At 39.1% G+C, this 24,610-nt stretch overlaps 1 protein-coding gene across 2 annotated transcripts in view; it reads right to left on the minus strand.

Annotated features, from left to right (window-relative positions):
* rbfox1 (RNA binding fox-1 homolog 1) overlaps nucleotides 1-24,610 on the minus strand; it is a 77,698-nt gene continuing 53,088 nt past the window's right edge. Inside the window, exons 10-12 of one of the 2 annotated variants that reach the window (XM_041956313.1) lie at nucleotides 19,954-20,018; nucleotides 9,905-9,980; nucleotides 1-90 (exon numbers count right to left, since the gene is read on the minus strand). In XM_041956313.1, coding sequence (XP_041812247.1) covers nucleotides 28-90; nucleotides 9,905-9,980; nucleotides 19,954-20,018 — 204 coding nt within the window. In that variant the 3' untranslated portion in view covers nucleotides 1-27. Of the gene's footprint in view, nucleotides 91-4,294; nucleotides 4,465-9,904; nucleotides 9,981-19,953; nucleotides 20,019-24,610 lie in introns of those variants that run through there. The other variant, XM_041956312.1, reaches the window with a different exon arrangement.

Consider the following 24,610-nt stretch of genomic DNA (forward strand, 5'->3'; position numbering starts at 1 on the left):
GCATATTTCACTTGATCCCAAAGTACTTCACTTCCAACAAGGAGAAATGATGAATAATGATGTCCCTCCTTCGTTTCGTCTGATGGTGCGCTGCAGGTTGGGAAAGCATTTGCTCCATAAATATAGGAAAAAGGACAGCTACATGCAGCTGCATTTATATAGAAAACACATTTAAACCAACAAACGCTCTCTCTAATGTTCAAAAAAGTGAAAACATTTAACATGAACAAAGTGTTTCACAATGAAATTGTAATGAAACTGCATGTCACACCAAAAATCAATCAGTGCATTTCTTAATATTGTCACAAAAATGTCCATATTGGAGAGGACTTTAAGCATTAAAAAAAAGAGCTCTGAAAGGTGTAGCAGGTTGAGGTGAAATGATGAAATATGAAAATGTCAGCTGTGATTGTTGGTTTGAGACGAGATGAGCCTCCAGTGTATCATAGTGGTGAACCCTTTTATAAACCATCTGGACCCCCACTCTTAAGATGAACATGCTCCCAGTTCAACTCCTCAAAGGGTTAGCGTTTATATATATATAAATAAAAGGATGACCCTTCTGACGTTCTATATTCCTTACTGTCAATTTCCATGAAAAGATCCAAACTAACAATGAACTGATGCTAACAAACTGTGTGTTTATCCTTTGAAAATGAAACTATATAATCATGATCTCTCCACAGATTTTCATTTCAGTTGGGTTTTGGGCTTGTAGCTGAGAACCACAGACAGGAAGTCAGAAGACAAACTAACACGTTTTTGATTTTGACACAGCACAGTGCTGGGGTTTGCAAGGGTTTTGAGGTTTGGCTAATTAGAAAACTCTAATTGTGAATCATCTTTGAGGTTCTCATCACTCCAAAACATTTAAAAGAGGAAACGGACAAGAACATCTTGAGAAAACAAAACTTTATTGATGGTTATTGATTAGTGGAAGAACCATAGTACATGCACATACAATGACTGGGTAGGAAGCCTTGTTTTGAACCACAACACCTACTGGAAGCAGAGCTTGTATAAAGTAGTTGCGGAGTCAGACATTCAGCATAGTGAGGACTATGAGTCGTCCAAGTAGTGATCTATGGTTGTCACACGCAGCACACAGGTTTGAACCAGCGGGGCCAAGTGGCCCTGAGGCTCTCACTGCGCCCTTTTTTATGATGTGTTGCATCTGAGAGTTTTTCCTATCTAATTTTTTATAAATACAAAAAGGGAGATATTTAACAACACCACTAATTGAGAATAGTTGTAAACAGAATGTGGCACAGGAAGGGGACCGTAGGCTGGCTTGCAATGCAGCCGTAGCAGAGCTCCTGTTGCCCGTGTAGTGCTTTTAAAACACACTACAGATTTATTCTATTAACTTCTATTTACATCATAGGTTAGCCTGTTCACAAATCATTTATTTCTCATATTCATTTAGTATTATAATATTCAAACAGTTAATTCTCAAAGAGTAAAGGTTGAGTTCTAGAAAATAACAGAAAGGATGTCACAGTAAGAATGACATGAGAGGAAAGAGAAAGAATCAGAAATGATAGAACGGATGAAAAAAAGCTAAGAAAAATTACAACTACAGCACTGATATGTCTCAGGTTTATGTGAAAATTACAAGTTGCATGTGCAAAACAGCACTTGACAAATAAAATTGATGAGTGTCTACATTGTGATTACATTATCTGTAAAGAGTTAATAAAAATCTGAATGATTTGATAGAAAATGAGATAGCTCTCCCTAACAACTGATCTACTCATCTAAATCTAAAACATTATACCATTGTGTATTTCATATAAGAGAACATCTTCACTGCACAGTTCAAATATAATACATTGTTGGATTGTTATACTTTGACCCCCTTCAATTTTAGTTATGAAAGAAAACAAAATGAGGCAAAATAAAATGAACAAAAAGATAAAATAGGCACAGTGGCACTGGCCACTGCTATATATTTTTTAAATCTCTCCTGTAATATAAAAATCATCCGTTATACCAATGAATATATTGGAAGTTTATATAAAAAAACATCCACGTCTGGATGGCCAACACTACTCAGTACGGAAGAGGATTAGTGCCACAAAAGACAACTCAGCACTGAAGAGGATTAATGCCACAAAGCATTTAATCTTCGAATTCTGAGTCAGAATTCTGTGAATATGGTTTGACTTTCTTCTCCAGGATCCCGACTTTTTCCTTAGAATTCTGCAAATAATCTAATTTAACTTATTAAATATATTTTTTTAAATTCATGTGGCCCTAATTCTTTTTCATATCACAGCATGTGGACTAAGCAATTAAATGGCTGAACAGTTTTGCCATGGCAATCCTTTTTTTTTTTTTTTCTTATCTCATAATTCATATCTATGTAGAATTTGACTATACACATAAACACGCCAGATATGTCCACCAGAACCTTTGGCTTGAAGTCATGTAAGATATAACCACATTATTTAATTCATAGATCTACAGCCTGAATAATGTGCTGACTCACACCATTCTTTTAAAAACAAAGCTAAGCTACATCCCTATTATCTATGGAAGCCGGGAGCAGCTGTGATTGCTAATTTTGTAGTCGCGTTGTTTAAATTAGAGATCGTGACTTAATTACCTCGCCATTTCAACATAACCTCTGAAAGAGATGACAACGTAGAATCTTGCTATTATGAAAATGCGTTCCATTCACAAAAGGAAAAAAAAAAGAATAACTATTATGACTCAGTATCTCATGATTACAAGATGTTTACAATGATTGTAATTATGAGTATTTACTGTTTAATCAATGCAACCACGCTGTCGGAGCTGGCTCTGTAGGTTATCATGCCTGCCTGGTCAGTGAAGACGGTGTACTTTGGGCTATGTTTTGGTGCAATGTAGTAAAAGTCTATGATCATGAGTTTACACAAAACTCACAACAGCAGATGCTATGATCAGCGATCAGCCATGTAATCACATCTGGTTCAGTCACAGGGAAACGTAATCACGTCAGTTCCTGCAGTTTGCGCTGTTATACAGCAGCAACCACAATGTATGTGTCTGCAAGTTTTAACATACTACACAGATGCCCATAGCAATCATTGCTATAGTTGGCAGCTCTCAGCAACTTTGTTTCGCAAACTGAGGAGGAAATATTGAATGGATGGAGTGCCTGTGGCTCACAGTGGGCATCAATCAGCCCGTAAGCTGCCTAAACATGTAGAATATGCAGAACATCACGAGAAAAATGTTAGCTTGGGCATTATGTACACACAATATGAGTTAGTAACAAGTCAAAATATGAATATTCATTTAGTAAGGCTATATTTTGGCCTAACCCTATACTAAATGAGACCAACCATAGCTGAATTTTCAATTTTCTGTTTTTAGCTGAAACAACATACATGATAGAATAATCTGATTTGGCCCAAAATCGATGTCATGGGCGCTGTTGTTTGGTGGGTAATGCTTCTACTTGTAAAACCAATCAGATTAAGTAATTATGAGATAAAAAGTCAAAAACAATGTAAACCTCATGTTGTACTCTATGAAATTGGACTATTGTTGTCTTTGTTTGGCAGAATAATTAAGAGCATGTGATAGTAAAGTTACAGTCACAAGTAAAGAGGTTGTTCTAAAGGAAGATAAAAAAAATAAAAAAATGTGATCTCAAGATGATGGACTTGAAAAAATAGAAATCATGGCTGCCCTGCTTCTCAAACATACCCACCCTGCCACACAGGGGAAGGTTTTGTCTGTATGCATTTTTTCCAAAGCTTCTTTACTTCCTTCCAAACCAATGAAAAAAAATATATCATTGCTAAACTGACAGAGGAAGTACCAAAGGAAGCTGAGAGAAGTAAAACAACAACACTTGACTAGCATAGTCACTTTAACACTCTTACAAAACATAAAAACCCGAAAGTGTGGCTATGACCTATCTTACAGGGTTGAGATCTATACAAGCCCTAACAATTTGAATCCAATAAATATTTCCTTTGTATCCTAATCATTTCTCTACCAGCTCTCTATTAGTACCATGGAAAAAAAAATCTCTACAGCTGATAATCTATGTTTAAATCTTTAGAAATTAAAAATCCACAATATCAAAATACACAGCACAAAATATCTGAGGTATAAGATGAAAAATATCAGCTGTCATTTTATTCTTATTCTTTTTTTTTTTTACTTCTCTCTTAGGAGATGCTGAAATGATGCACAAACTGCATGTATTGCAATACCCAGGCCTCAGTAACATCTCTCCTCGATTACTCGTTCTCTCTGTCATTCTCATTCGCTCACACACTCGGTTGCACACACACTTTGTTTCTCTCCTATTGGAAGGTGGAGTATATGTTGGAGGTGTTGCTAATAGGGTGCGAAGCGGCTGTAGCCTCCCCGGTATATACTAGCTTGGAGCGAGGACAGCACTAGCCCCACGTCGTCGGCATGGCTCCGAGTTTTGGCATCTGTCAGCGGGGCGAATGCATTCTGAAACACACACATACATGCATGGACAAACACAACGCCACACACACACACACACACACACACACAGGCATAGCCAACCACAAGAAAATGCACAAACACACATATATCCATTGAAACACCAACATAAACATACAAAAACACACACATGCATGCACGCACGCACGCACACACACACACACACACACACACACACACACCTCGTTAGGCCCCCTCAGTCCTGCACAAACTACAACTAAAGTTTCATCATTACATTACCGTTATTCCAGTGCAAACCCATGGGGGATGAAAAGACCAAAGACCGGAGCAATCGTCATGCAGCAAGCACAGCGAGACGCTTCATGCCGGGGGTGCATGCCAACAGCTACGTGAAAGAAACCCAGTTAATACAACCATGAACAAGTGGAGGAAAAGATGAATCAAAGAAATCAAGTCAAAAGGTGATGCTAAGCAGAATGTGAACCAGGACAGGCTGAATCTTTTGGGTGGATCATGCTGGTTTTCACTGGGAGGAGGTGATGGAGATTGGGGCAGTTGCAGCTTTGAGTAAGAGTCATTTTAAATATGTTATGAAGTGTGCTTTGTTCCTGTGAAATTCACAGCTGAAAACCGTTTCATCTGTGTGTGTCCACATCAAACGGCATTTATCAATATTTTCACCAAGCTTTTGATCAAGCCGAAAAGTTTAACTGGCCAAACATTTTCAGTGATACGTGTTTCCTCCTCTCAAAAACGTTTCATCAACTTTAATTCTCTACAAAATGAGCCACAATTTGACTGCTCTCGGCATGGTGATGTTGACTATGTCTTCTTCATTTGACGGTTAGGGTGCTTCCAACACTGGGCAGGAGAGGTCTCTCTCTGGCACAGGTAGCGTGTGCCTTACAGACAGCGTTTACTTGCTTTGGAATACAGAGTGAGGGTACAGGTAAAGAGGTGGGTGGTCTGGCACCCTGGAACACACTGTTGAGGCTTCTCTGTGTCGAGGGCCCAACTCAACAAACTCTGTAGACTTGCTTACTGAAGACATGAGGAGAGGTGCAGGACAAGATATCCCAAATGTTTGAGAGTAAGTGGAAATTCCATGCATACATGTGTCACATCAAACTATGCTTCAACCGACACAGTGATTTTCAGCCTCGTGTGACTGAATGGAAACGACGATGGAGAATTAAAATGTGTCCTCCTCTCCCTGATAGCTCATGAAGAAAAACATCTGTCTGATTTGTGAAAAAAGTGGTTTATGGTCCTTGTGTCAACCTGACCTGTGTCAGCTGACACCGATCCACTATTTTAACTAGGTGGTGAATCAGAACAAAGGCCGCTGTCATTGATGCTTCTCACTCCTCGCTCCTGAGAGCAGAAATAAGGGAACTGGAACGTCCTTCATGATGGTGGAAGGAAATGATTTCCGGGTCAAACGAGGAGCAAGGGACAATGAAATTGACCCACTGCAGGGCCTAATGATAGCCCAGAAAATCACTTAGTATTAGTAAAGGGCTTTAATAGAAACTCAATTTGTGGCATATTCCCCCATGTGTGTTGATAAGTGTTTGTGATGTAGCCATGTACTATGATGTCATGCCTGAACTATAAGGTCAGTTTAAATAAAACTTGGTTTTATTTAGTGACACATTATAGCAGAAGGAATAACGAGTGTTTAAAATGGTGGGTGTGGCACTGATTGGTGTATTGACTGACACTTTAAACTTCATTTGATGCCAGTAATTTTCTTTAGATGTCTGTTCGGTTTGGAGCGCGTTGTTAACCACTAAGTTCTGACCATCTTTCCCTCCAGTCCGCCCGGATTCCTTACCCACTTCTTTCCTCCCTCACCTCCTCCCTGCGGCGGTGGCACCATGAGGGATTTAATTATCAAAATGACTAATTATTTCATTACCAGGGAGTGCAGGGTGAGGTGGTATCCACCAAATTAGAAATATAATAACTAACATGGATTGGGCTGCCAAGGCATGAAGACATTCATCACCTTTTACAGACTGGATTAATGTGTCATTTGGACTGCCGTTAGCAGCACAGACAAATTCAATTAAGTTTAAGTGAGGAGATGTCAGCACTTGGAAAAGCTCACGCACAGCGACTAAAGAAGAGGAGAGAGGGGCGGTGTGGAGGAGATGAAGCATGTGTGGAGGGTTCGGAATGCAGCTGGCGAAATGTAATATGTAGCTAACATTACAACTGTTTCCAGGGTATGAACCAATAGACTAATTAAAAGGTTGAGTCATTTGGACACATCTGTATACATAGGCTGCATGTTCACAGTCACAGTCATGTCTCAAGTCTTCTCTGCCTTTGTCAGAGAGGGCTGTGAAAAGCCCAAATGTTAATTGCTAATTCTTTTCAATTCTTTCTATAATGTTGATGATTTCATGCACATTAAACAAGCTTAAAAATTGCTATCAAAATGAATGCTGGTCATTATGGAGCCTACAGTCCTGCATGTGATAAAGTCAAGCTTTTTGTGTTCAACTGTAAAGTAAACCAAAGTGGTGAAAACAGGAGGGGACCTTGTCTCTATTGTTTGAGGGTTAGTTTGTTCAAGTGCATCTTAACAGCAAGGCATAATTTCCACTGGGGATAGGGGAGGGGGCCTTGACACAGACTTTGTTTTTCCATTAGTCAAAGACCAGAGCATTTTATACTAAACGTAAAAATAAAACATCTGTCAGGAAATAGAGGGTGCATATTTCTTTCACTCCTTTAGTAGACAGATCAGAACAGCTGTAGAGAGACATGAGCTCCTCATGTCTTGCTCTGTCTGGGTGGTGAACAATGTGCTGGACAGATGTACCAAAACACAGAACAAGGTATCACCACGTGTACGCTATGTGTCGCAACAAAGACAAAGATCTGCTCTCTTAAGAGCCGTCCACCCCATGAATGATGTACTTTGTACTATAATAACTATAAATATGTTGTTTTATGTTCTTACGCAAGTGGATGGTGAAGTCCACAGCAACTATAGCCACAACGACGGTGGCACGTGATATTGTTGGAATCAATTTCAGAGTGATTTGATGAACGGCAAAAACACAGACAGCCAATCAAAATCCATCCGAATTTACACAATGTCATGTTCAACATGTCAGATCACATTACAGAGACACTTTCTTTCTACACACACTATCAAGAAGAAGGACATCTGGGATGCTGTCGAACCCTGCCCTAAAGGATGGATTAACTAAACCATCTTCCTGGGCACAGGCCAAGGGGCAAACGGGTGATTTCTTTTCAGAAAAAGTGACTGAATGAATGAAGGCTTTATTTTGAACATGTAACCGACAAAACAATACTATCTTAACATGTCCAAACAGGAGCAGGAAGAAGCATAAGATTATTTAATCCTACCCCTTTTCCATCACTCAGTTATAGACAACCATTGACTTCAACACTGTCTTTAGCTGTCATATGCATATATATATATATAGTGTATATGCCTGCACACCCATAAACATAATGTACATATTTACACAAGCGCATATATAACAAATACCTATAAATACCTATAAATAAACAAATATATCATATATATATCATATATCACATATATCATCTGTGAGAACACCCCTCTCAGCCTCTTTGGGAAAGCTTATGCCAGGGTGCTGGAAAACAGACTCTGGCCAATCGTCAGATCTTTGTTTCAGAAGGACCACTGCAGGTTTCATCCTGGTTGTGGAACAGTGGACCAGGATACTGCTGGTGGAGTTTGCCTAGTCCAGTCTACTTGTGCTTTGTAGTCTTGAAGAAGATCATGTGCCCCTGAGTGTCTTGGGGGAGGGGGTTCTGCAGATTATCAGGTGCCAGGGCCATTGTTACATGCTATCTAGGCTTTGTTCTACTAAAGTGTCCACATTCTCCAAGAAAAAACACGCCTGTTCCTGGCTCTACCAGGGTTGTGCCTTGTCATTGATTCTGTTTGTGATTTTCAGGGACAGAATGGATCTAGATTGTAGTGTGGTGTTGATTGTGGGGTCCAGTGCAGACTCAAGTGAAGCAGTTTAAGTATGTTGGGAGTCTAGTTCACAAAGTGGGATAAAATAGAAAACAACTACTGCAGGCGTTGTACCACACCTCTGTTGTGAAGGGGCAGCTCAGTTTACAGGCCTACAGGGCCTATTAGGGATGCACCCGAATCCTAATCAAGCAAAGATGTTATACCAAGAGCAGATTGTTGAGGATTGTGCAGTGCACAACGCTCACAGGGTGACATTCGAGTGTAGCCACTGCGTTTCCTAGCAATGTAGCATTGTGTGTGTGCTACGTGGTGTGTAAAAACTGTGCAGCTGTGTGTGTGTTTGTGGCTGCAGCCACTGCAGACTTTATAATGTTTATAGAGCTCCGTGTTGTCTGCTTTGTTGATGTTTTATTCTGCTGTTAAAGGGGCAGTTATTTCATTTCTGTAGCCTTATATTGCTTGTTGCACCCACCATGTTTTCCACAGCTTGTTTTATTTATTGTTGGAGATTTGTGTTTAATTAGGTTTTGTCCATTTTTCTGGTTATTTGTAGTGAGGCTATTCAGATTAAGGCTGTTTTATATTTCTAATTGATAATCAGTGCTATGCACAACCTTCAAAATCTGACTATAGCCTACAATAAAATGTATTGTTGGTTTGGACATCAGGGCATCAAGAAACTTGAGCGCATCATCAGCAGGGGTTCAGACAGTTCATAAAACTTAGCTTGGTTAAAAACAAAATTTTAAAAAAGAGAGCGAGAGAGATGAAAATTATAGTATGAGAAAGTGGACATACATTTCATAATTGATTATATGTCAGTATTAAATCAATTTCATTTGATTGCTTTGAAGGCACAAGAATTGCATTGCCAATGCATATTAGATTCGAAAATAAATTATTTGCCTGATTTAACGTGACTTCCAGTATAAACCATGCCCACTTCCGGTCTTCTCTCTGAATACAGATACAGAGGCAGACGCTTTGGTTGGTTTGGCCTGCAAAACCAAGGTGAAGCATCCGATAGTACTACATTAAGGCAAGAGATTCACTTAGCTCTAAAGATATGCTGGTTGGCCCTGCAGTTTGATACAACAACCTTTCGTGTTATCATATATCTTTTTGTGCTTTTGAATGTTTTAATATAGATATGGCCACTAAACAGCTCAGTTGGCATAATAACTCATCAGGATTATGTTGCCATTGCCAAGAAGTTAGAGTTAGCCATTATCCTCACTCCACTAAAGCCTGTGAACCATGTATGGCTCTAAACTATTTAGATGCAAACAAGTAACATGCACTGCAAAACAAGAGCTCAATTACAACATGTGTTTTGGAGACATATTTTTGGAGGTTAAAAAAAAAGGTGTGATTTCAGACACATTGCATAAGAGAAATGGGATGACGCGTGACGTGAGGAGGACCAGGAATGAGAGCAGAGATGTGTGGCAGGCATGATATTCTTACCATGGCACCAACGCTGTATGTGGCTGCTGGAGTGAGTGTGTGGTTGTAAGGGTCGGCAGCATATACTCGTCCGTAACTGTACAAACATATGAAACAACAGAAGATGGTTAAGAGACGTGTTCATAGCAATGTCAAATTCATGTCAAAAAAAAGTCTCTAGAAATTCTGAATACCAAATTCATAATGATTTTGCGGAAGTCAGTGCTCTATAGCTCCTTTCAGCTGTTCAGCTGATTGAGGCTCATTGACGCTCATCATAAAACCTCACTGGTGGTTGGGGCTGCAATGTTTATTACAATTCACAATAAAAGGTGTTGGAATGAACTAACAACACACTAATTTTGCTATTCTTCATATGGTAGCTCATTTCCACAGGGAAAACCAAAAAAAAAAACATGTACAACATACAAAGCATGTATGAAGTAAAATCAAGTGAGGTTTTTGACCTTAATAATTGCGAATCAAAAAGCGAAAATTGTGACTTTCTGAGTCATAATTTTACGTTAAGATAAGTGTTTAATTTTTGTCTTAACTAACAATTCATGAATTATTTTTCAAGAAGTCCTCCACATTAAATGCCAGAACATCTAGATAGAAAACTCCCTCACAGTTTGGGTTTAAATTACTACTAGGTTAGGGGAATTTCCAGAAATGACTTTTTTAGAGTTTAAAGTGTGCTCTGAGGGTGGTTTTAGAGGAAAGCCCATTAGAGGACATTAAAAATTAACCAAACATCAGACCTCACCTGACTTTTTGGAGCATTCCACAACTTTCCCAGTCTTTTGTTTCCCCTGTCTGAATTTGTTTGAAACGTGTAGCTGGCGTCATTCTCTGAGGAACATGAACATGCTCGGCAGTTTTTATGGCAATGAGCCATTTTTATTATGAAATTTTGTGCTCAGGGTTGGCTTTATAGGAGCAAAGTCTCACCAAATGTCAAAATTGTCAATGATTCATCCTGAAGGAACATTCATCATTAAAATCATGATATTTCCTCTGTGTGCATGTAAACTCTTTGGCCCAATAGTGGCACAGGAATAAAGAAAAGGGGATCATTTAAATAATTACAGATCATTCTCTAAGGAACATTGTTACAAAAAAATTAACAAAAAATAAACAAAAACAATAAAAAATGGCAATTTGGGCAGTAGTATGGAGATGTGCGGACCAGAGCGTTGGGTGGACCAACATTTTATTTGTCATTTTGTATCCAAGTCCTGTATACAAACCCATTCAATTTAATAATCTATCTTACTGAAAAATCAAGGAAAAAGTCAAAGGGAATCAAGCAAGAAAGACGCATAAGTTCTCATAATACAGAGAAAGAACAACAAACCACAAAGCTTCAGAGAGAATAGAGAAGAGAGTTTTCTATTTTTATAAGAGACTAGACAGCAGCATGGCCGCAGCAGTAAGCGACCATGCTGTGGCCAACCAGTCCATCTCCTCTTCCTCCCCTCCATGTCCTAGCCCACTTATGATAAGGGCCAATCAGGGGCCAGGGCCTGTGCCCATAAGTGAGCTGATTTGCATAGCAGCCCAGTGGTTGAGGCGATTAGAAGTTAATCCCGATTAGTTTTGGACATTGCTATTCACCATGCAGCCCCCTCAACACCCACACTCAGCCCAGCACTGCATTTGACCTATCTTATCTCACCGCGCAGAGCCCTAACCCATCATCAGTGCATGTGTGTGTGACAGTGTGCATGTGAGAGAGTGTGCGGTAAGCTGCAACTACAACACAAATTCAAATGCAATTTGAGTGAAATGCATTTTTAAAATGACCCTGGGGTGAAAAGATAAACATGGAAACAACATTTTCAACAGCTCCACAAAATGGTTGGGAGCTTGGTCAAATGCACAAGGTTTTTGATAGAGTGAATATTAATGGAAGAAAGGAATATTTCCAAAAATGTACAGTTATAATATTATCCTCAATAATCGAAAGAAACTACATTCTAATCACCTACAACAGTTTCCTTTGTCATTTGATGGAATAATAAACAGTTCATTATTTTCAAGAAATTTCCCCTTTAGACAAGTTGAAATCTCTTAGAGAAAGATGAGAAGTCTCCTCATGTCTCTGCATTATTTACAACGCTGGAGTCACATCAACACCTCTTTGCCACAGTGGTGCTAAATTCCAACATCAACATCTTACATTCCCACCATGCATGGCTAGAAATGTGCTTGAAGACCACAATCATTAAGGCATTTTGCTTGGTTAACTGTGAATTTATAGGTGACTAACGAAGCCTATTTCAGCATGAAAAGGTTGTCCTGCAATGATGACATGCAAGACCAGAACACATGGTCTGTGAGGACGTGCCAGTAGTTTTTGTTTTTTGGTACTCATTTGTTCATTACATCTAAGGTTTCTCTGCTGTTTAAGAAGCATGCCTTGAAGAAAAAACCCAAGAAAACTTCCATTAAAGTGAGGAAGAGTTGTGCAGATTTATCTTAATCCCTTATCCTGATCCACCTTCATTCAGCGGCAGAACAAGGTCAAGGCTGGAGTTACGGTGTAATCTTTTGTACTAACAGTATGCCGGTGCAGACACATATATGTATTGGGTACTGTGGAATAGGATGTGAAGTTATGGAATACCTTATAGAATACATTATTCCTTTATAATTTTTGGGTACCTGAAAGCACTACGGGGTGCATCTGTGTTTACCTTAGAACAAAGAACCTACGGACAGTGTATTGTTATCTACTGGCCTCTAAAGACTGTGCCAGCTGTCGTTCACCTCACCAGCAAATTTACTGGACACTTTTTTATGGCTTTGCCGCTCCAATTGCCATTAGTGGACATAATTCACCCACCCTAGACATTGCTTGTCTTTCGATGTAATCATATGTTGCTGTAACACAGGTGTAATTTTAGCTAGCTTGTGTAATTATCTTGTCACTTTTATCCAATGCTACTTCATCACCACTTCACACAGTCATTTTGGATACAAACACACTGGTAGGAGGGAGCACATGTAACAAGTAAGCTTTACAAAACATAACATAACATAATATGTGAGAATATATATGAGAGATCATCATGCTATACTGCAAAGATAAACTGGATTTTGTGTTCACAGATCCACCTTTTCAAAATTGACCCCATTTTCCATGTTTTTGTGTGTAAGTGACAAATGGGGACAACAATTTTGAAATTGGTCCACTACTGAAGGAGAGTGCTGCAGCCAGCAGCCACGAACCAGGCTGCAATATAGTCCCTCCAGAGGTTTGCACACCGACAATGTACATCCACTAAACATGTTTTTTTTGTTTTTTTTTTGTTTGCCCTTAACACGCTGTGTATAGAGCCAGAAGATTTTCCCATCTAACATAACAAATTAAGGATTTATTTTGACTGATTGTTGGAACAGTGGAAAGACAAGCCAAAAACATAGTTTTCGTGAGTTTTATTTATATACATCAAAAAAGGAAATTATATATTTATTTCAGATTTACAGTATATAAAGAATTTTTTTTTTAACATAACTTCAGTTTAAGTATATTTTTATTATCATTGATTTTATAACATTTACTTGCTTTTAATTCTACTTTGTACATATTGTGCTTTTGCTTGCTTGTTGTTCTGTTTTCTTTTGGCTATATTTGCTATTTATGATACTAAAACAACTTCTGTTATTATTATTTGCACTGTCAACACTTGTGCATGTATGCAAATGATATTTCATATTTTTTTATGTAATCTGTAATCATTGTGTGTGATTGTTTATTAAAAATGCTTTAACTTTCTGATGGCCCACCCGTGGGCCAACTGAATATTACTTCTTGTTCATTGTTCCTCCCATCAACTGAAAGAAACGCTAAGCTCACATTTATACTCATTCTGTTGGAAACATTAGATTTCTGTGAATTGATTGACGCAAACCACTTCAAGATACAATCACAACATGAGGCACAATTAGCAGGCAATGTGCTCATCTTCCACTTGTCTTCTGAATTTTCTGTGTTACAACTTCCGGAAAGTCTCAGGTTTCAAATGACACCAAACTTGACCAATCAAGATCTGGTGAAGATGAAGCTGAGCATTCAGACAGGCCTATAACAGTCTGAGTTATACAAAAGTCCTCCCTCGCTTCTCATGTGTGCAGATCAAGCCATCCACAGGCGATTTTGAAGAGGACTGAAGCTTCGAAAAGCCAATGAAATTCTGAAGATGGAAATATTCCACTTCAGCTGGTTATTTACAGCTCTGGCACCTCAAACAAAGGATTTCAGTGATAATAGAGATACTAGGCACAATTTCACATGATATAGTAAATGGACTCAATACAAAGATATATAGCCATAATGTAGATATAAATACCTTAAATGTGCATATAGATGGCACAATTTTTGGACTTTATGAATATAGATATAGATATTTATGCAGTATAAACATATATTGAACTTTTTTTGAGAACGCCTAAATACACCATTAGAAAAAAACATGAAAATATTTAGTTTCTGTGGTATTCTTATCAGCTTTTATTGAACTTGGACTAGGGACTGTGTTTTCCAGGTAGTAAGTCCCAGATATTGTCATCTGCAAGCATTTGGTTGGAGTGAAAAAAAACCCTTCTAATCAGTGTTCAAACTTGTATTACTTAATGCCAGTAGCACGTTGAATCATTCTGACTACTGGGGGTAAAAGTTCTGAGTGTTACATTTTAAAAGAGACCAAAACCATGCATGTATCCCAGATGGTTCAAGAACAGCACATTTTACTTTGGGGATGCCTTGTATCGGCATTTTAGGCTCATTTTTACTGGACTATATGTACATAAACCAAATGCCCCTGTGTGACAGTTAAGTACTCTAAAATTACGAATTAAGTAATGAATGTTCCCTGTTTGTTTCTAATGAGGTAATTTTGAAATAAAATCATATTAAATTTATTAGTGATGCAGAAGTCATCTTCCCTGAAAAGTCAGACATACCCTGTAATAATAAAATAGGTACCCAGTAGTTACAAAATAACTACAGTATAAGTTCTTTATAAAATCTCGAATTTTTGGCCCCCTATACGATAACTTCACGTCTTTTCCCCCAGCACCTACGTATACTTATTATTACACTGTACTGGTACACCATTAGTACAAAAGATTACACTGTAACTCTGGAGTAATTACAGCTGTAATCAAAAGCGTTATTAGCAATTGCTATTTGGCCTACAGCTGGTGGTTTGGGCCATGAGCACTGGAGCATGTCCTCATGCTGGTGGGCATTAGTACCACATGTTCAGGGGCCCTGGGTCCCCTGTACTTTATCCCAATTGGGGTAGTCAGTTTCCAGGTATGGTTATGGTGGGGCCCTAGGTATGACTTGCTGTCTGGGAAGCTTTGTAATGGCACTGAAAAGATTATGTGTTTGGCTCTCCTTTTGCATAACTGCCAGCAAGCATATTAAGTAATCTTATTCTAACTATATGTGTATCTAAAGTGTATTTCATGAAATGTTAAAATATTCTGTTGAAGGGAAACAGAATAACATCACAGAAAAAGCTCTCATCTTCTTGGGATAAGCCAATGGAGTCAAGGCAAAATGAACAGGGTCACACAGCTTCTCGGTGTATTTCATGTCTCCGTCTCTCTTCCTCTATCCGAATTTATGCTCTCCACAAGGAGTGTTAAATATCTGGACTGACCAGGCGCTGTCCAAAGATAAGATTCACAACACTGTCAACACCAGTTTCAAATGGCAGTGTTCAAGGTGATCTGTGAATGTGTTGGCGTGTGTTTAGAACTGAGACTTGACAACTATGATCAGGAAATGTACATTTTGTTTCACAAAGCTTGAGTACATGTTGTGTATATTTTTGAGGTCCAGACACTGGGATGGCAGGGGCCGTCATTATAAAGGCACGTTAAGTTATCATGATCAAATAAATGGCCTTATTACAAAAAGTGTCGACATGAGGGTAGTACTTAATTCCTGGATTCTGAATGAGGTCCTGCTCTGGTAAAGGACCAAAAAGTCTGTCTATGTGCATGTTCGTAGTAGTTTGTGGATGCTCATAATGTGCTTGGATGAGCATATCTGCATGAGTGACTGCTTTGCATTTGTATTGGTTTGCATGCCACATGAGCCAGACTGGGTCTGGTCAGGCCTCATGAAAGCAGCTGTTGGTGCTTCCCATCTGTGACCCTTGTAGCATGAACATGACCCATATGGTGCCTGTGTGGCCCTGCACAGATGGGCACATCAAGGTTACACAGGTACACAAGCAAGCCCTTAATGCACACCACACTCACACCAGACGGAGGTGAAACATCCAAACAGTCCTGTTGTAAGCCTTTACTGACGGTGTGTTTAAAACTCCATTAATTGATTATTTGGCCACTGAACACAACATCTGATATATTGTCACAAAATCATAAAATAATTGGTGAATGTGTTCCCAAGCAACTGCTTATTTATGCAACCAGCAGACACAGATACGGTGTCCCACTTTCAAGTTGAGTGTCCCAAGACTCAACAAACAAACATTCACTGTCAAACTGTCACCTTTCCGCCACAATTAGACTGATAATTAGAATATTATACTTGTTTTCTTTTAATGTTTCATCTCATCAACTTCATTGATTTTTGTAAATGTATACTTATTCTGAATTTGATGCCGGCAACACAGGGGTGAATGAGAGTTACTATGGTTATGGGCCTCCTCACTCTAAAACGTTCTTGTTATTTCCAATAATATTTTGTCCAGTTAGTATTGCAATACAAGATCCTGAATATAATTAATTGAGACCATCCTCATGTACCCTGGTTAGATTTGGTCTCCTGATTTAGTCTATGATGTCTGGAGGTTGGCGAGCATGCTAATCCGACCATATTTATTTGTGATTGACCGTGATTATTACTTAACATGATTATTATGACCCTGACCCCTGTGATGGGTTTTCAAAACGAACCGATTTCATGGATACCAAATCTGACTCCACACTAAATTGAAAGGCGCTCACTCTTACTCCTGCCTGCCTGACCACAGCGCGGAGGAGAGGGAGAGGCTGCTGCCAGCAGAGCCGCTGACTCTCGTCCGTCCGTGTGCTGTCAGTGTCACCTTTTCGTGTCATTATAAATTTGTCTTTTCATGCATGAGAAAATGGATGTGTGGCATGAGAGTGTGTGAAAAGTAGGCTGCATGAGTCTCCCGGTCAATGTGTGAGAGTTGGCAGCCCTTTGTGACTCATCATAACAACCGAAACTTCTCAGCCCAGAAAAAGAAAAAGAAGGGAATTGGTTTAATTGACTCCTCAGTGAACTGCTTCCTTGGCGGAGAACTGAGAGCATTTTCTTGTCAAGTATCTAGTTACTATGGATTTCCTAGGTGTTTTTACGAGTCTGTTCTCACTGATATAGGCTAAAAAACAACATTCATTTTGTAAGAAAAAATAATAGGCTAATTAGGCTTGTGTGTGTGTGTGTGTGTGTGTGTGCGTGTGTGTGTGTGTATCCAGCCTCCACTGTGTCTGCTTAGAAAAATTCAGACCCTTAGACAAATCTAGTTGAGGATACCTGGTATAGGATATTACTGCATGAGCTTGGGAACATTTCATAAACCAATTGACTGTAAACACAATTTGTTTGTATGCCCCAACACTTTTGGAATGAGGGTTGTCTCTTGCACAATGAACAATTTCATATAAAGTCGTGGTAATGAAATGTAAGCTTATAAATGATTGTGAATTACTTAATCCATATGTCTCTACATATATGCACAGCCAACAAAATATATTATTTTCATTAGATTATAATGTTAGTCGTACATACAGTACAATAATCAACAATGTAATTGTACCTACTTTGTCTACTAAAATATTAGCTGCTCTATTGTCTGAGGCCAAGGCCCTCTCTATAAGAGGATGCCTGCTAGTTCTGCCATGCAGCATTGTTAATTCAAACCAAGCTCACAAAAAAAAAAAAAATGAATTTGGGGAAAGTGAGGCAGAAGATGAATAATGAATCAAAAAGGACAGACATCTGCAAGTTCCATGCAATTATAAACCGAAATTACACGCCAGTGCTTACTAATTTAACACAAATTATTCATTGTGTTATGAATATATCTATTATTAATAAAATGGTGAGGGGCATATGGGAGATAAAACACCCTCAGATATCATTTCAGCCCTAGAAACCACTATTTCAACTCCAAGCCCTTTCCCAATGTTTGTGGAGCAGATTTTCTCTAATTAACCGGATCTATGACTCTATGTTGTATTTTCTATCATTTAGATGGTGAAGTCTTATGGGAAGGGAGTCTCAAGAGACTTTAACAACTAGAACCGGCGGTGCAATCCAAGGTATAGCCCTGTGATAAACTCGGTGAGGCTTCTCATGTTATGTTTTTGTTGAGCCTTTCTCAGGAAGGTATTGATTCAGTGATTCAACTCCATTGTCTCCATGCGTTTTGAGCCTGGAGGTAAGAAAATGAAGGAAGTGAAGAAAAGAACAAACATTATTTGCTGTTCTGCGATGGTAAGCCACTCCAGTCTCCATTTGTCTAGTGTGAATCTAATTCTGGGCTGGAGCCAGGCCACATTCTTCTACATATCTTTTACCGACAGTATAATTTAATATATCCCCATATTACTGATCTGTTCCTGTTTGAATATGCCAAACAAACACAACAAACTTGTTGTCCTGTTTGTTTAGTTTATTTTGTATGTTACCTGTCTAATAATGTTTATTTTCAAAAGGATTATTACACCATGGCTACTGGAAATTCTGGATTATGACTGACTGGAGGATATGAATGAACTATTAGCAAGTGAACACAGATGTTTGCAATTATCCATTAATGCACAAGTATACTGTAGTTAAGGACGGCAACAGTGAGGCTTAGCTTAAGAACTTGGTGCAAAGGTTACTTGTGTAGCCACCCCCACCACCAACAATAATAAAAAAGATAAAAAGCAAAGCAAAGCATGTGTGATATTTGCGTCAAATCAACTCAAGGTCGGAGGAAGACTGAGAGGAAGAATGTTAGCTTTGGTGAAGCTGGAGCCTGCAGGTCTGAAGGACAGCTGCAGGGGAGGGGAGGCAGGAAATGCGACCAAAGCAGAACAGAAAACACAGAGAAGTGGAGAAGTCTCAGGTAGCAGAGAGAATGAGAGACAACAAGAGTGCAACACGTATGTGACAAGAGGGAAGAAGAAAGAAACCAGACAGTACTGTGCATGTGTCAGGTATCATCTCTTCTGCATATGACATGCACCAATGCCACATACCACATCATTTATAGCCATGGCTTAAATGAAGCTCTACTATACACAAAAATCAACAATAAAATATAAACACAACAGCACAGGACACAGACAGTGATACAAGAAAATTGCTGAGGTGTGTATAGGAGAGTTTTGGTAGTCAAAACGTAATCCAAGTCCCATCAGTCAACCTCTTACTTATAACAAGTCAAGAGCAATCACAAGACACTTGAAGCTATAGTTCAGTGTAAGTCACATCTATAGCGTTTCATTAATGTTGATTTAGTGCATCAGAAACCTTTATGTGTTTATGAGTGTAGTCATAAAGTATTATGAATGCATAACAATTCACTATGGCCTTGTAATGTACTGTACATGTGGTCTCCATAGAAAGCGTTACTGACTTGGTTAACATGAAAAAGAGGAACTTGTCTGAAGACTGGAGTTTTGTTTGATGGTTCGCACTACTCTGATTACAAGTCAGTCAACTAGCTGTTTAACTAAATTTTGCTGTAGCTCAGAGAGGTAGTTGACTGAATTCAATAGTGGCGGATGAACTGTAACCTCATTTCCTTACATCTTGGAGATAAAATATAAAGGGGCATAGATGAGTCATAAAGGACCTTCAGTTTTAACGCACAGACAGTTTGCTCTGCCGCTGATTGTCCTTGTGAATGCAGTAAAAGAGTCACTGCTGTGTAAATAAAGGCAGTGCAGCCTTGGTTAAATGACACTTGATTACTTTACTGCCTGCAGGTCATTATATCCTGTCTTGAACATAAAACATAATAATAATAAATCTCATAATGTATCAGTGACTGCTTATATCTTACCTGTCACTGTATGCAGCTGCTGTGGCAGCAGTAGGCTGGGCATATCTGTAGGCAGCGTAACCACCCTGGAAACACACACACACACACCAGAATACACACACGAGTAAAGACTGTGAATTCAACATTATGATTATTCCTCACTAACAGTTTTCTATTGTACTTAATGCCAAATACAAACACAATGAGAGAGACACACCAGCAAATAAAACTCTGTAGCGCTATAAAAATCTGGGGATCCTTTTTTTTTTTTTTTTTTTTCCAAAATCAGGGTTGTAGCAAGGAATCAAATTCAAAGCTTGAAGTCTATTTTCAGTTGGTTGTATTTCTCAAAGCCTATAAGCTGTTTCAAAGCCCTCTTAACACTGACAAAAAAGCATTCTGATGAAGAAACATTGAATCATTTATTTATTTAGCAATTTTGTGGACCTAAACGTAATTAACTTCTGCCTTTAAGACACCAACTAAGTGTACTTTTTTAAATTCTACAACGTAACTCGAATTGTTCAAGCCCCCAAATTCCCTGCAAACGTATTGAGGACATGACTTGCTCTCGGTAGCAGCTACAGCCCAGGTGAAAGAAACCAATTAGCTTCCCTGATTTCCATAAATGAACCTGTGCCTCACTGTTGAGCTGCTGAACTCACTGATCTGTAAGACAATCTGATAAGGAGAAAATAAAGTAGGGTGATTTGGGCAGCAGTAACAGGACTTGTGCTTAAAAAAATATGATCAGTAACATGTGTCAGTGTGTGTAAAACTATTGCAGAGGGGTATGAGCCAGCATGACTAAAGCACAGAAAACAATCAGCAACAATCCAGCAGACTAAATGACAAAATAAAAGCCTTGGTTTAATCTAATTCAATGCAATACAATAGCTGAATCCAACCTTTGTACATCTGGTGAGTCTATCAGATCCAGCTCTCTGACAGTGGCACTATGTTTTTGTGCTGCTGCAGGTGAATGGACAGCTGGAGACAAACTGTGGTTGTGGTTGGCAGTGAAATCAGCTGCTGGAAAAGGTGACAGCCCCACAGGCTTCCACTGCAGTTCACTGCAACTGCTGTTTGACTCGCCGTGCCCACACAAAGCAGATCAGTTCCAGTCTCGGTTTACTTTTTCATTGTCCCCACGCACAGTAGCCATGGGATTGGTTAAGATTAAGTCATATTGAAAAGTTGAAAAGTATGGTTTTGAAAATCAGAATTTATTTGAAAAGGGGGACAGCATGATATACAGGACTGCATATTTCTGGGCTTTGTTTTATTATTAGTGGTAGTGTTTTTATAAAATCTTGGTTTTTATTGAATGTCATAATCACGTTGCACAGTTGTGTTGAATTTGATTTTCACTGAACCCAAATCACAATCAAATTCAGATTGAGGTCAATGAATGAATTTGCTGTTCTAAATATGTTTGGAGGAAATCCTTTGTGAAAGATCTTTTGTTTCCACATTTTTTTTTTATTTGTTAGCAGTTGTATTTCCTGATCACCTGTTCAACTGTGTATGCTTTTGAGAGTCAAATGGAAATGAATTATGTCTTGCCTGTTTTATTTTTGAGTGAATTTGTATTTATGTTATTAATAATGAAGTATTCTTTGTAAGCCTTCTTCTTCTGTGAGTGTATGTGGGAAACTAGCTGTAATAGTGTTTGTCAGCACTATGTCACACTGTAGTGCTGACATCGTGCTGCATACTGCATGACAGTGTTGTTTAGTGTCAGCGTCAGTGCCATCTAATATACAGACCTGCCAGATCAGTTCCCTCCTCTACACGTCACAAGTACTAATTAAAACACCAACTCACACACACACACACACACACACACACACACACACACACAACATGCCACCAGCAATAATCACACACAGCAGTTCTATGTTCATCCAAATTACAGCATACACACAAATAAATAAATAAACATACAACACAAGCCTGGTGGCCTACACTATCATTATAGAGACAAGCAGCAAACATTAAAGCTGCACTAGTCAATAACTGATGTTTCTATGGACAACAGATCAAATGATTATCTGTAATGTGAAAGGTGTAAGACAGGTTAGCATCAACTCTTTCTCTCTTTTAGCTCCTTTTAGCTCACTGTTTTATTCGTCTTTACTGCTTCTACTCTCACACCATTGTTTCCAGCAGCAGCTGTTGATGTGGCTTCAATGCAAGAGATCAGAGCAACACAAGCCTTTAGCAGTCCCATGTGTTTCAATCCAGAGGACACATGTTTGCATTTTAGCCACACTACTGGCATGCTGCAACCGGACAAAAGCAAGTAAATGAATAAAGCATTACAAACATGCAGCATATGTGTGCATACAGAAACACACTACAAATAATGGAAACACAAGCCAGTGCAGAAAGATGGATACATCAGATACATCAGACGTCAAAGACAACCATTCACCAAAGATGTTGGGAAAATGTAGTAAAGGTTGTCTTTGTGTTGCCGGGGGAACGAGGGGTAAAGATTGTTTTTGCTGTGCTTCGGTATTTACATGGTTTCGTTGCGGAATTTTCCCTGCAATAGCTGTTACTTAGAGGTAACGCTCTCAATTTAAGAGCAGCTCAAGGGTCAAACACGCAAGAGCGTAGGGTCCCGTGAGAAACTAATGACTGCTGAGGGGGCTGTTTTTCCCTTTGTGCAGGAAAAATATCCCTATAAACGTCAATAAGATACAAAGCTGGTTACCTGTGTCAGCAGAAGAGATATAATTAAACCAACAGACCAAGGTTGATGATTTCGTATTCTTGCTGACTTTTGTGGATTGGTAAAACGAGTGAGGTGTGTGATACCGCCACCACGCTGAGGGCAACACTGAACAGCGAGGCAGCGTGAGTGGTGATAAAGTAAACTGATCGAATCGTATCTTAATGTATGCGGACTGTTTCATTAAACCACGGCCATTCTGCATGCTTCTGCCTTATTTCGAGGGGAGATATGTTGAGTTAGCTGCACGCTGTGTGTCGGGAGCTCATGTAAGACAAGTACATTTCCTGGTGATCTAATGTATTTTACTGTAAGACAGCCATATAAGTTGAGTGGTTTAGCAGATATGTTTATTTGTGTGTATTTTTCTCTTTTCTTTATTTAGAGAATGAGTTACTGCTGGTGTCTGTAGAATGTCTCTGGAGTTCATGAGGTTGAGTTATTTGCTTGTATACTGGAGTTGTTCATGTACTGTTGTACCCTGAGTGGCATACCTGTACCAGTGTTTATCAGCACTATCGTGAATGATTTGGAGATAAGTGTTGATATTACCTACAGGAAAAGTAGAGAAAGCTCTGTTATCACTGTGATTCTAACCACAAATTTACAAAATGAAAGCTGTTCCTCATTGAGTGCAGACAAGCAATAAAAGACCCACGAAAGGATTTAGCTCTGTGTCAGGTCCCATCATTCGTATTTAGGCCACATTTGTTTCATCTGTAAGTGTTTTTAAACCTTTAGAGTTGGAGTGTAGACACTGGAGGCAGATGGGAAAAGAGAGAGATGGGGAATGACATGCAGAAAAGTCTCAAGTTAAACCAGAGTCATTCCAATCAGAGTCATCAGAGCCTGATACCCATGGGTCACCATGGCGGTCCATTTACTTTACTAGTCACATTCCAATTGGAAATATTAGTTATACACCTAGAGTTAGGCTTTTACTAATCACTGGCATGTCCTGTCAGTTTGAATCAGAAATCTGGAAACACGTCACATGATTGTGACTTCAGTCAGACTTGAGTCATGAACATTTGATTTGGATCGAGTTGATATTGTGAAAAATGAAGACTGATGTGTTACAGAAACTAGCTGCTCATTTTCCTGACCTCAGATACAATCAGCAGCAGCCAATCACAAGCCACGATCAGGAGGGAAAGATGCACAACTACATTTAGCTACAATTAAAAGTAGACGGCGACATGCAAAACATGTTTCTCTGGAACTGCAAATAACTGATCAGACTCTGCACAAAGGCCAACCGAACCATTTGCTTTGAATTGTTATAAAGCTTATTTGAAAGTGAGAAATCCTATAAAGCATTGCTTACATTTCTATAAAAAATTCAAATAAAGGACTTGAACTTGACTGCTTGTTTGTCTTGACCTGGGCTAAGGGGGGCTAAGCTCTGTCTGTAACATTTTAAGAATACACTTTGTTTTTTGTACTATATAAACACATTCGAGCTTGCTCGTCTTTCTGTTTTTATTCATGAAATCCAGTTGACTGTCGGATGGCTGAAAACCGCTGCTTTAATTTATCATTAAACAAAAGCCATTTTTCTCTCCTCCGGGCTCAGTGACAACTCCAGCACCTCTCACATCATTTCACCTTCCACCCTTCCACGCTCTATGACTGAGACAGTGTGTCTCTCCTGACATGAGCAATGTATTATTACCACTATAAACTGTGGAGGCGAGTAAGTGATACTTAGTGCGTGTGACGATGGGTCGTGGCAGGAAGATGAACAGGTTGGCCTGTGTTAGTCACCATCCACTGTGGACTGTCACTCCTGACTGAGTGACTAATGGCTCCGTGTGCAGGCATGTATGTGTGTGTGTGTGTGTGTGTGTGTGTGCATATTGTCAAGGTCTAGCCACTCACACATAATCTCACATAGGGAATGTTCCAATCCATCACATTTGCTGATTTACTGAAGGA

Source organism: Chelmon rostratus, chromosome 17 (genome assembly GCF_017976325.1).
Source record: "Chelmon rostratus isolate fCheRos1 chromosome 17, fCheRos1.pri, whole genome shotgun sequence".
Lineage (NCBI taxonomy): Eukaryota > Metazoa > Chordata > Actinopteri > Chaetodontiformes > Chaetodontidae > Chelmon > Chelmon rostratus.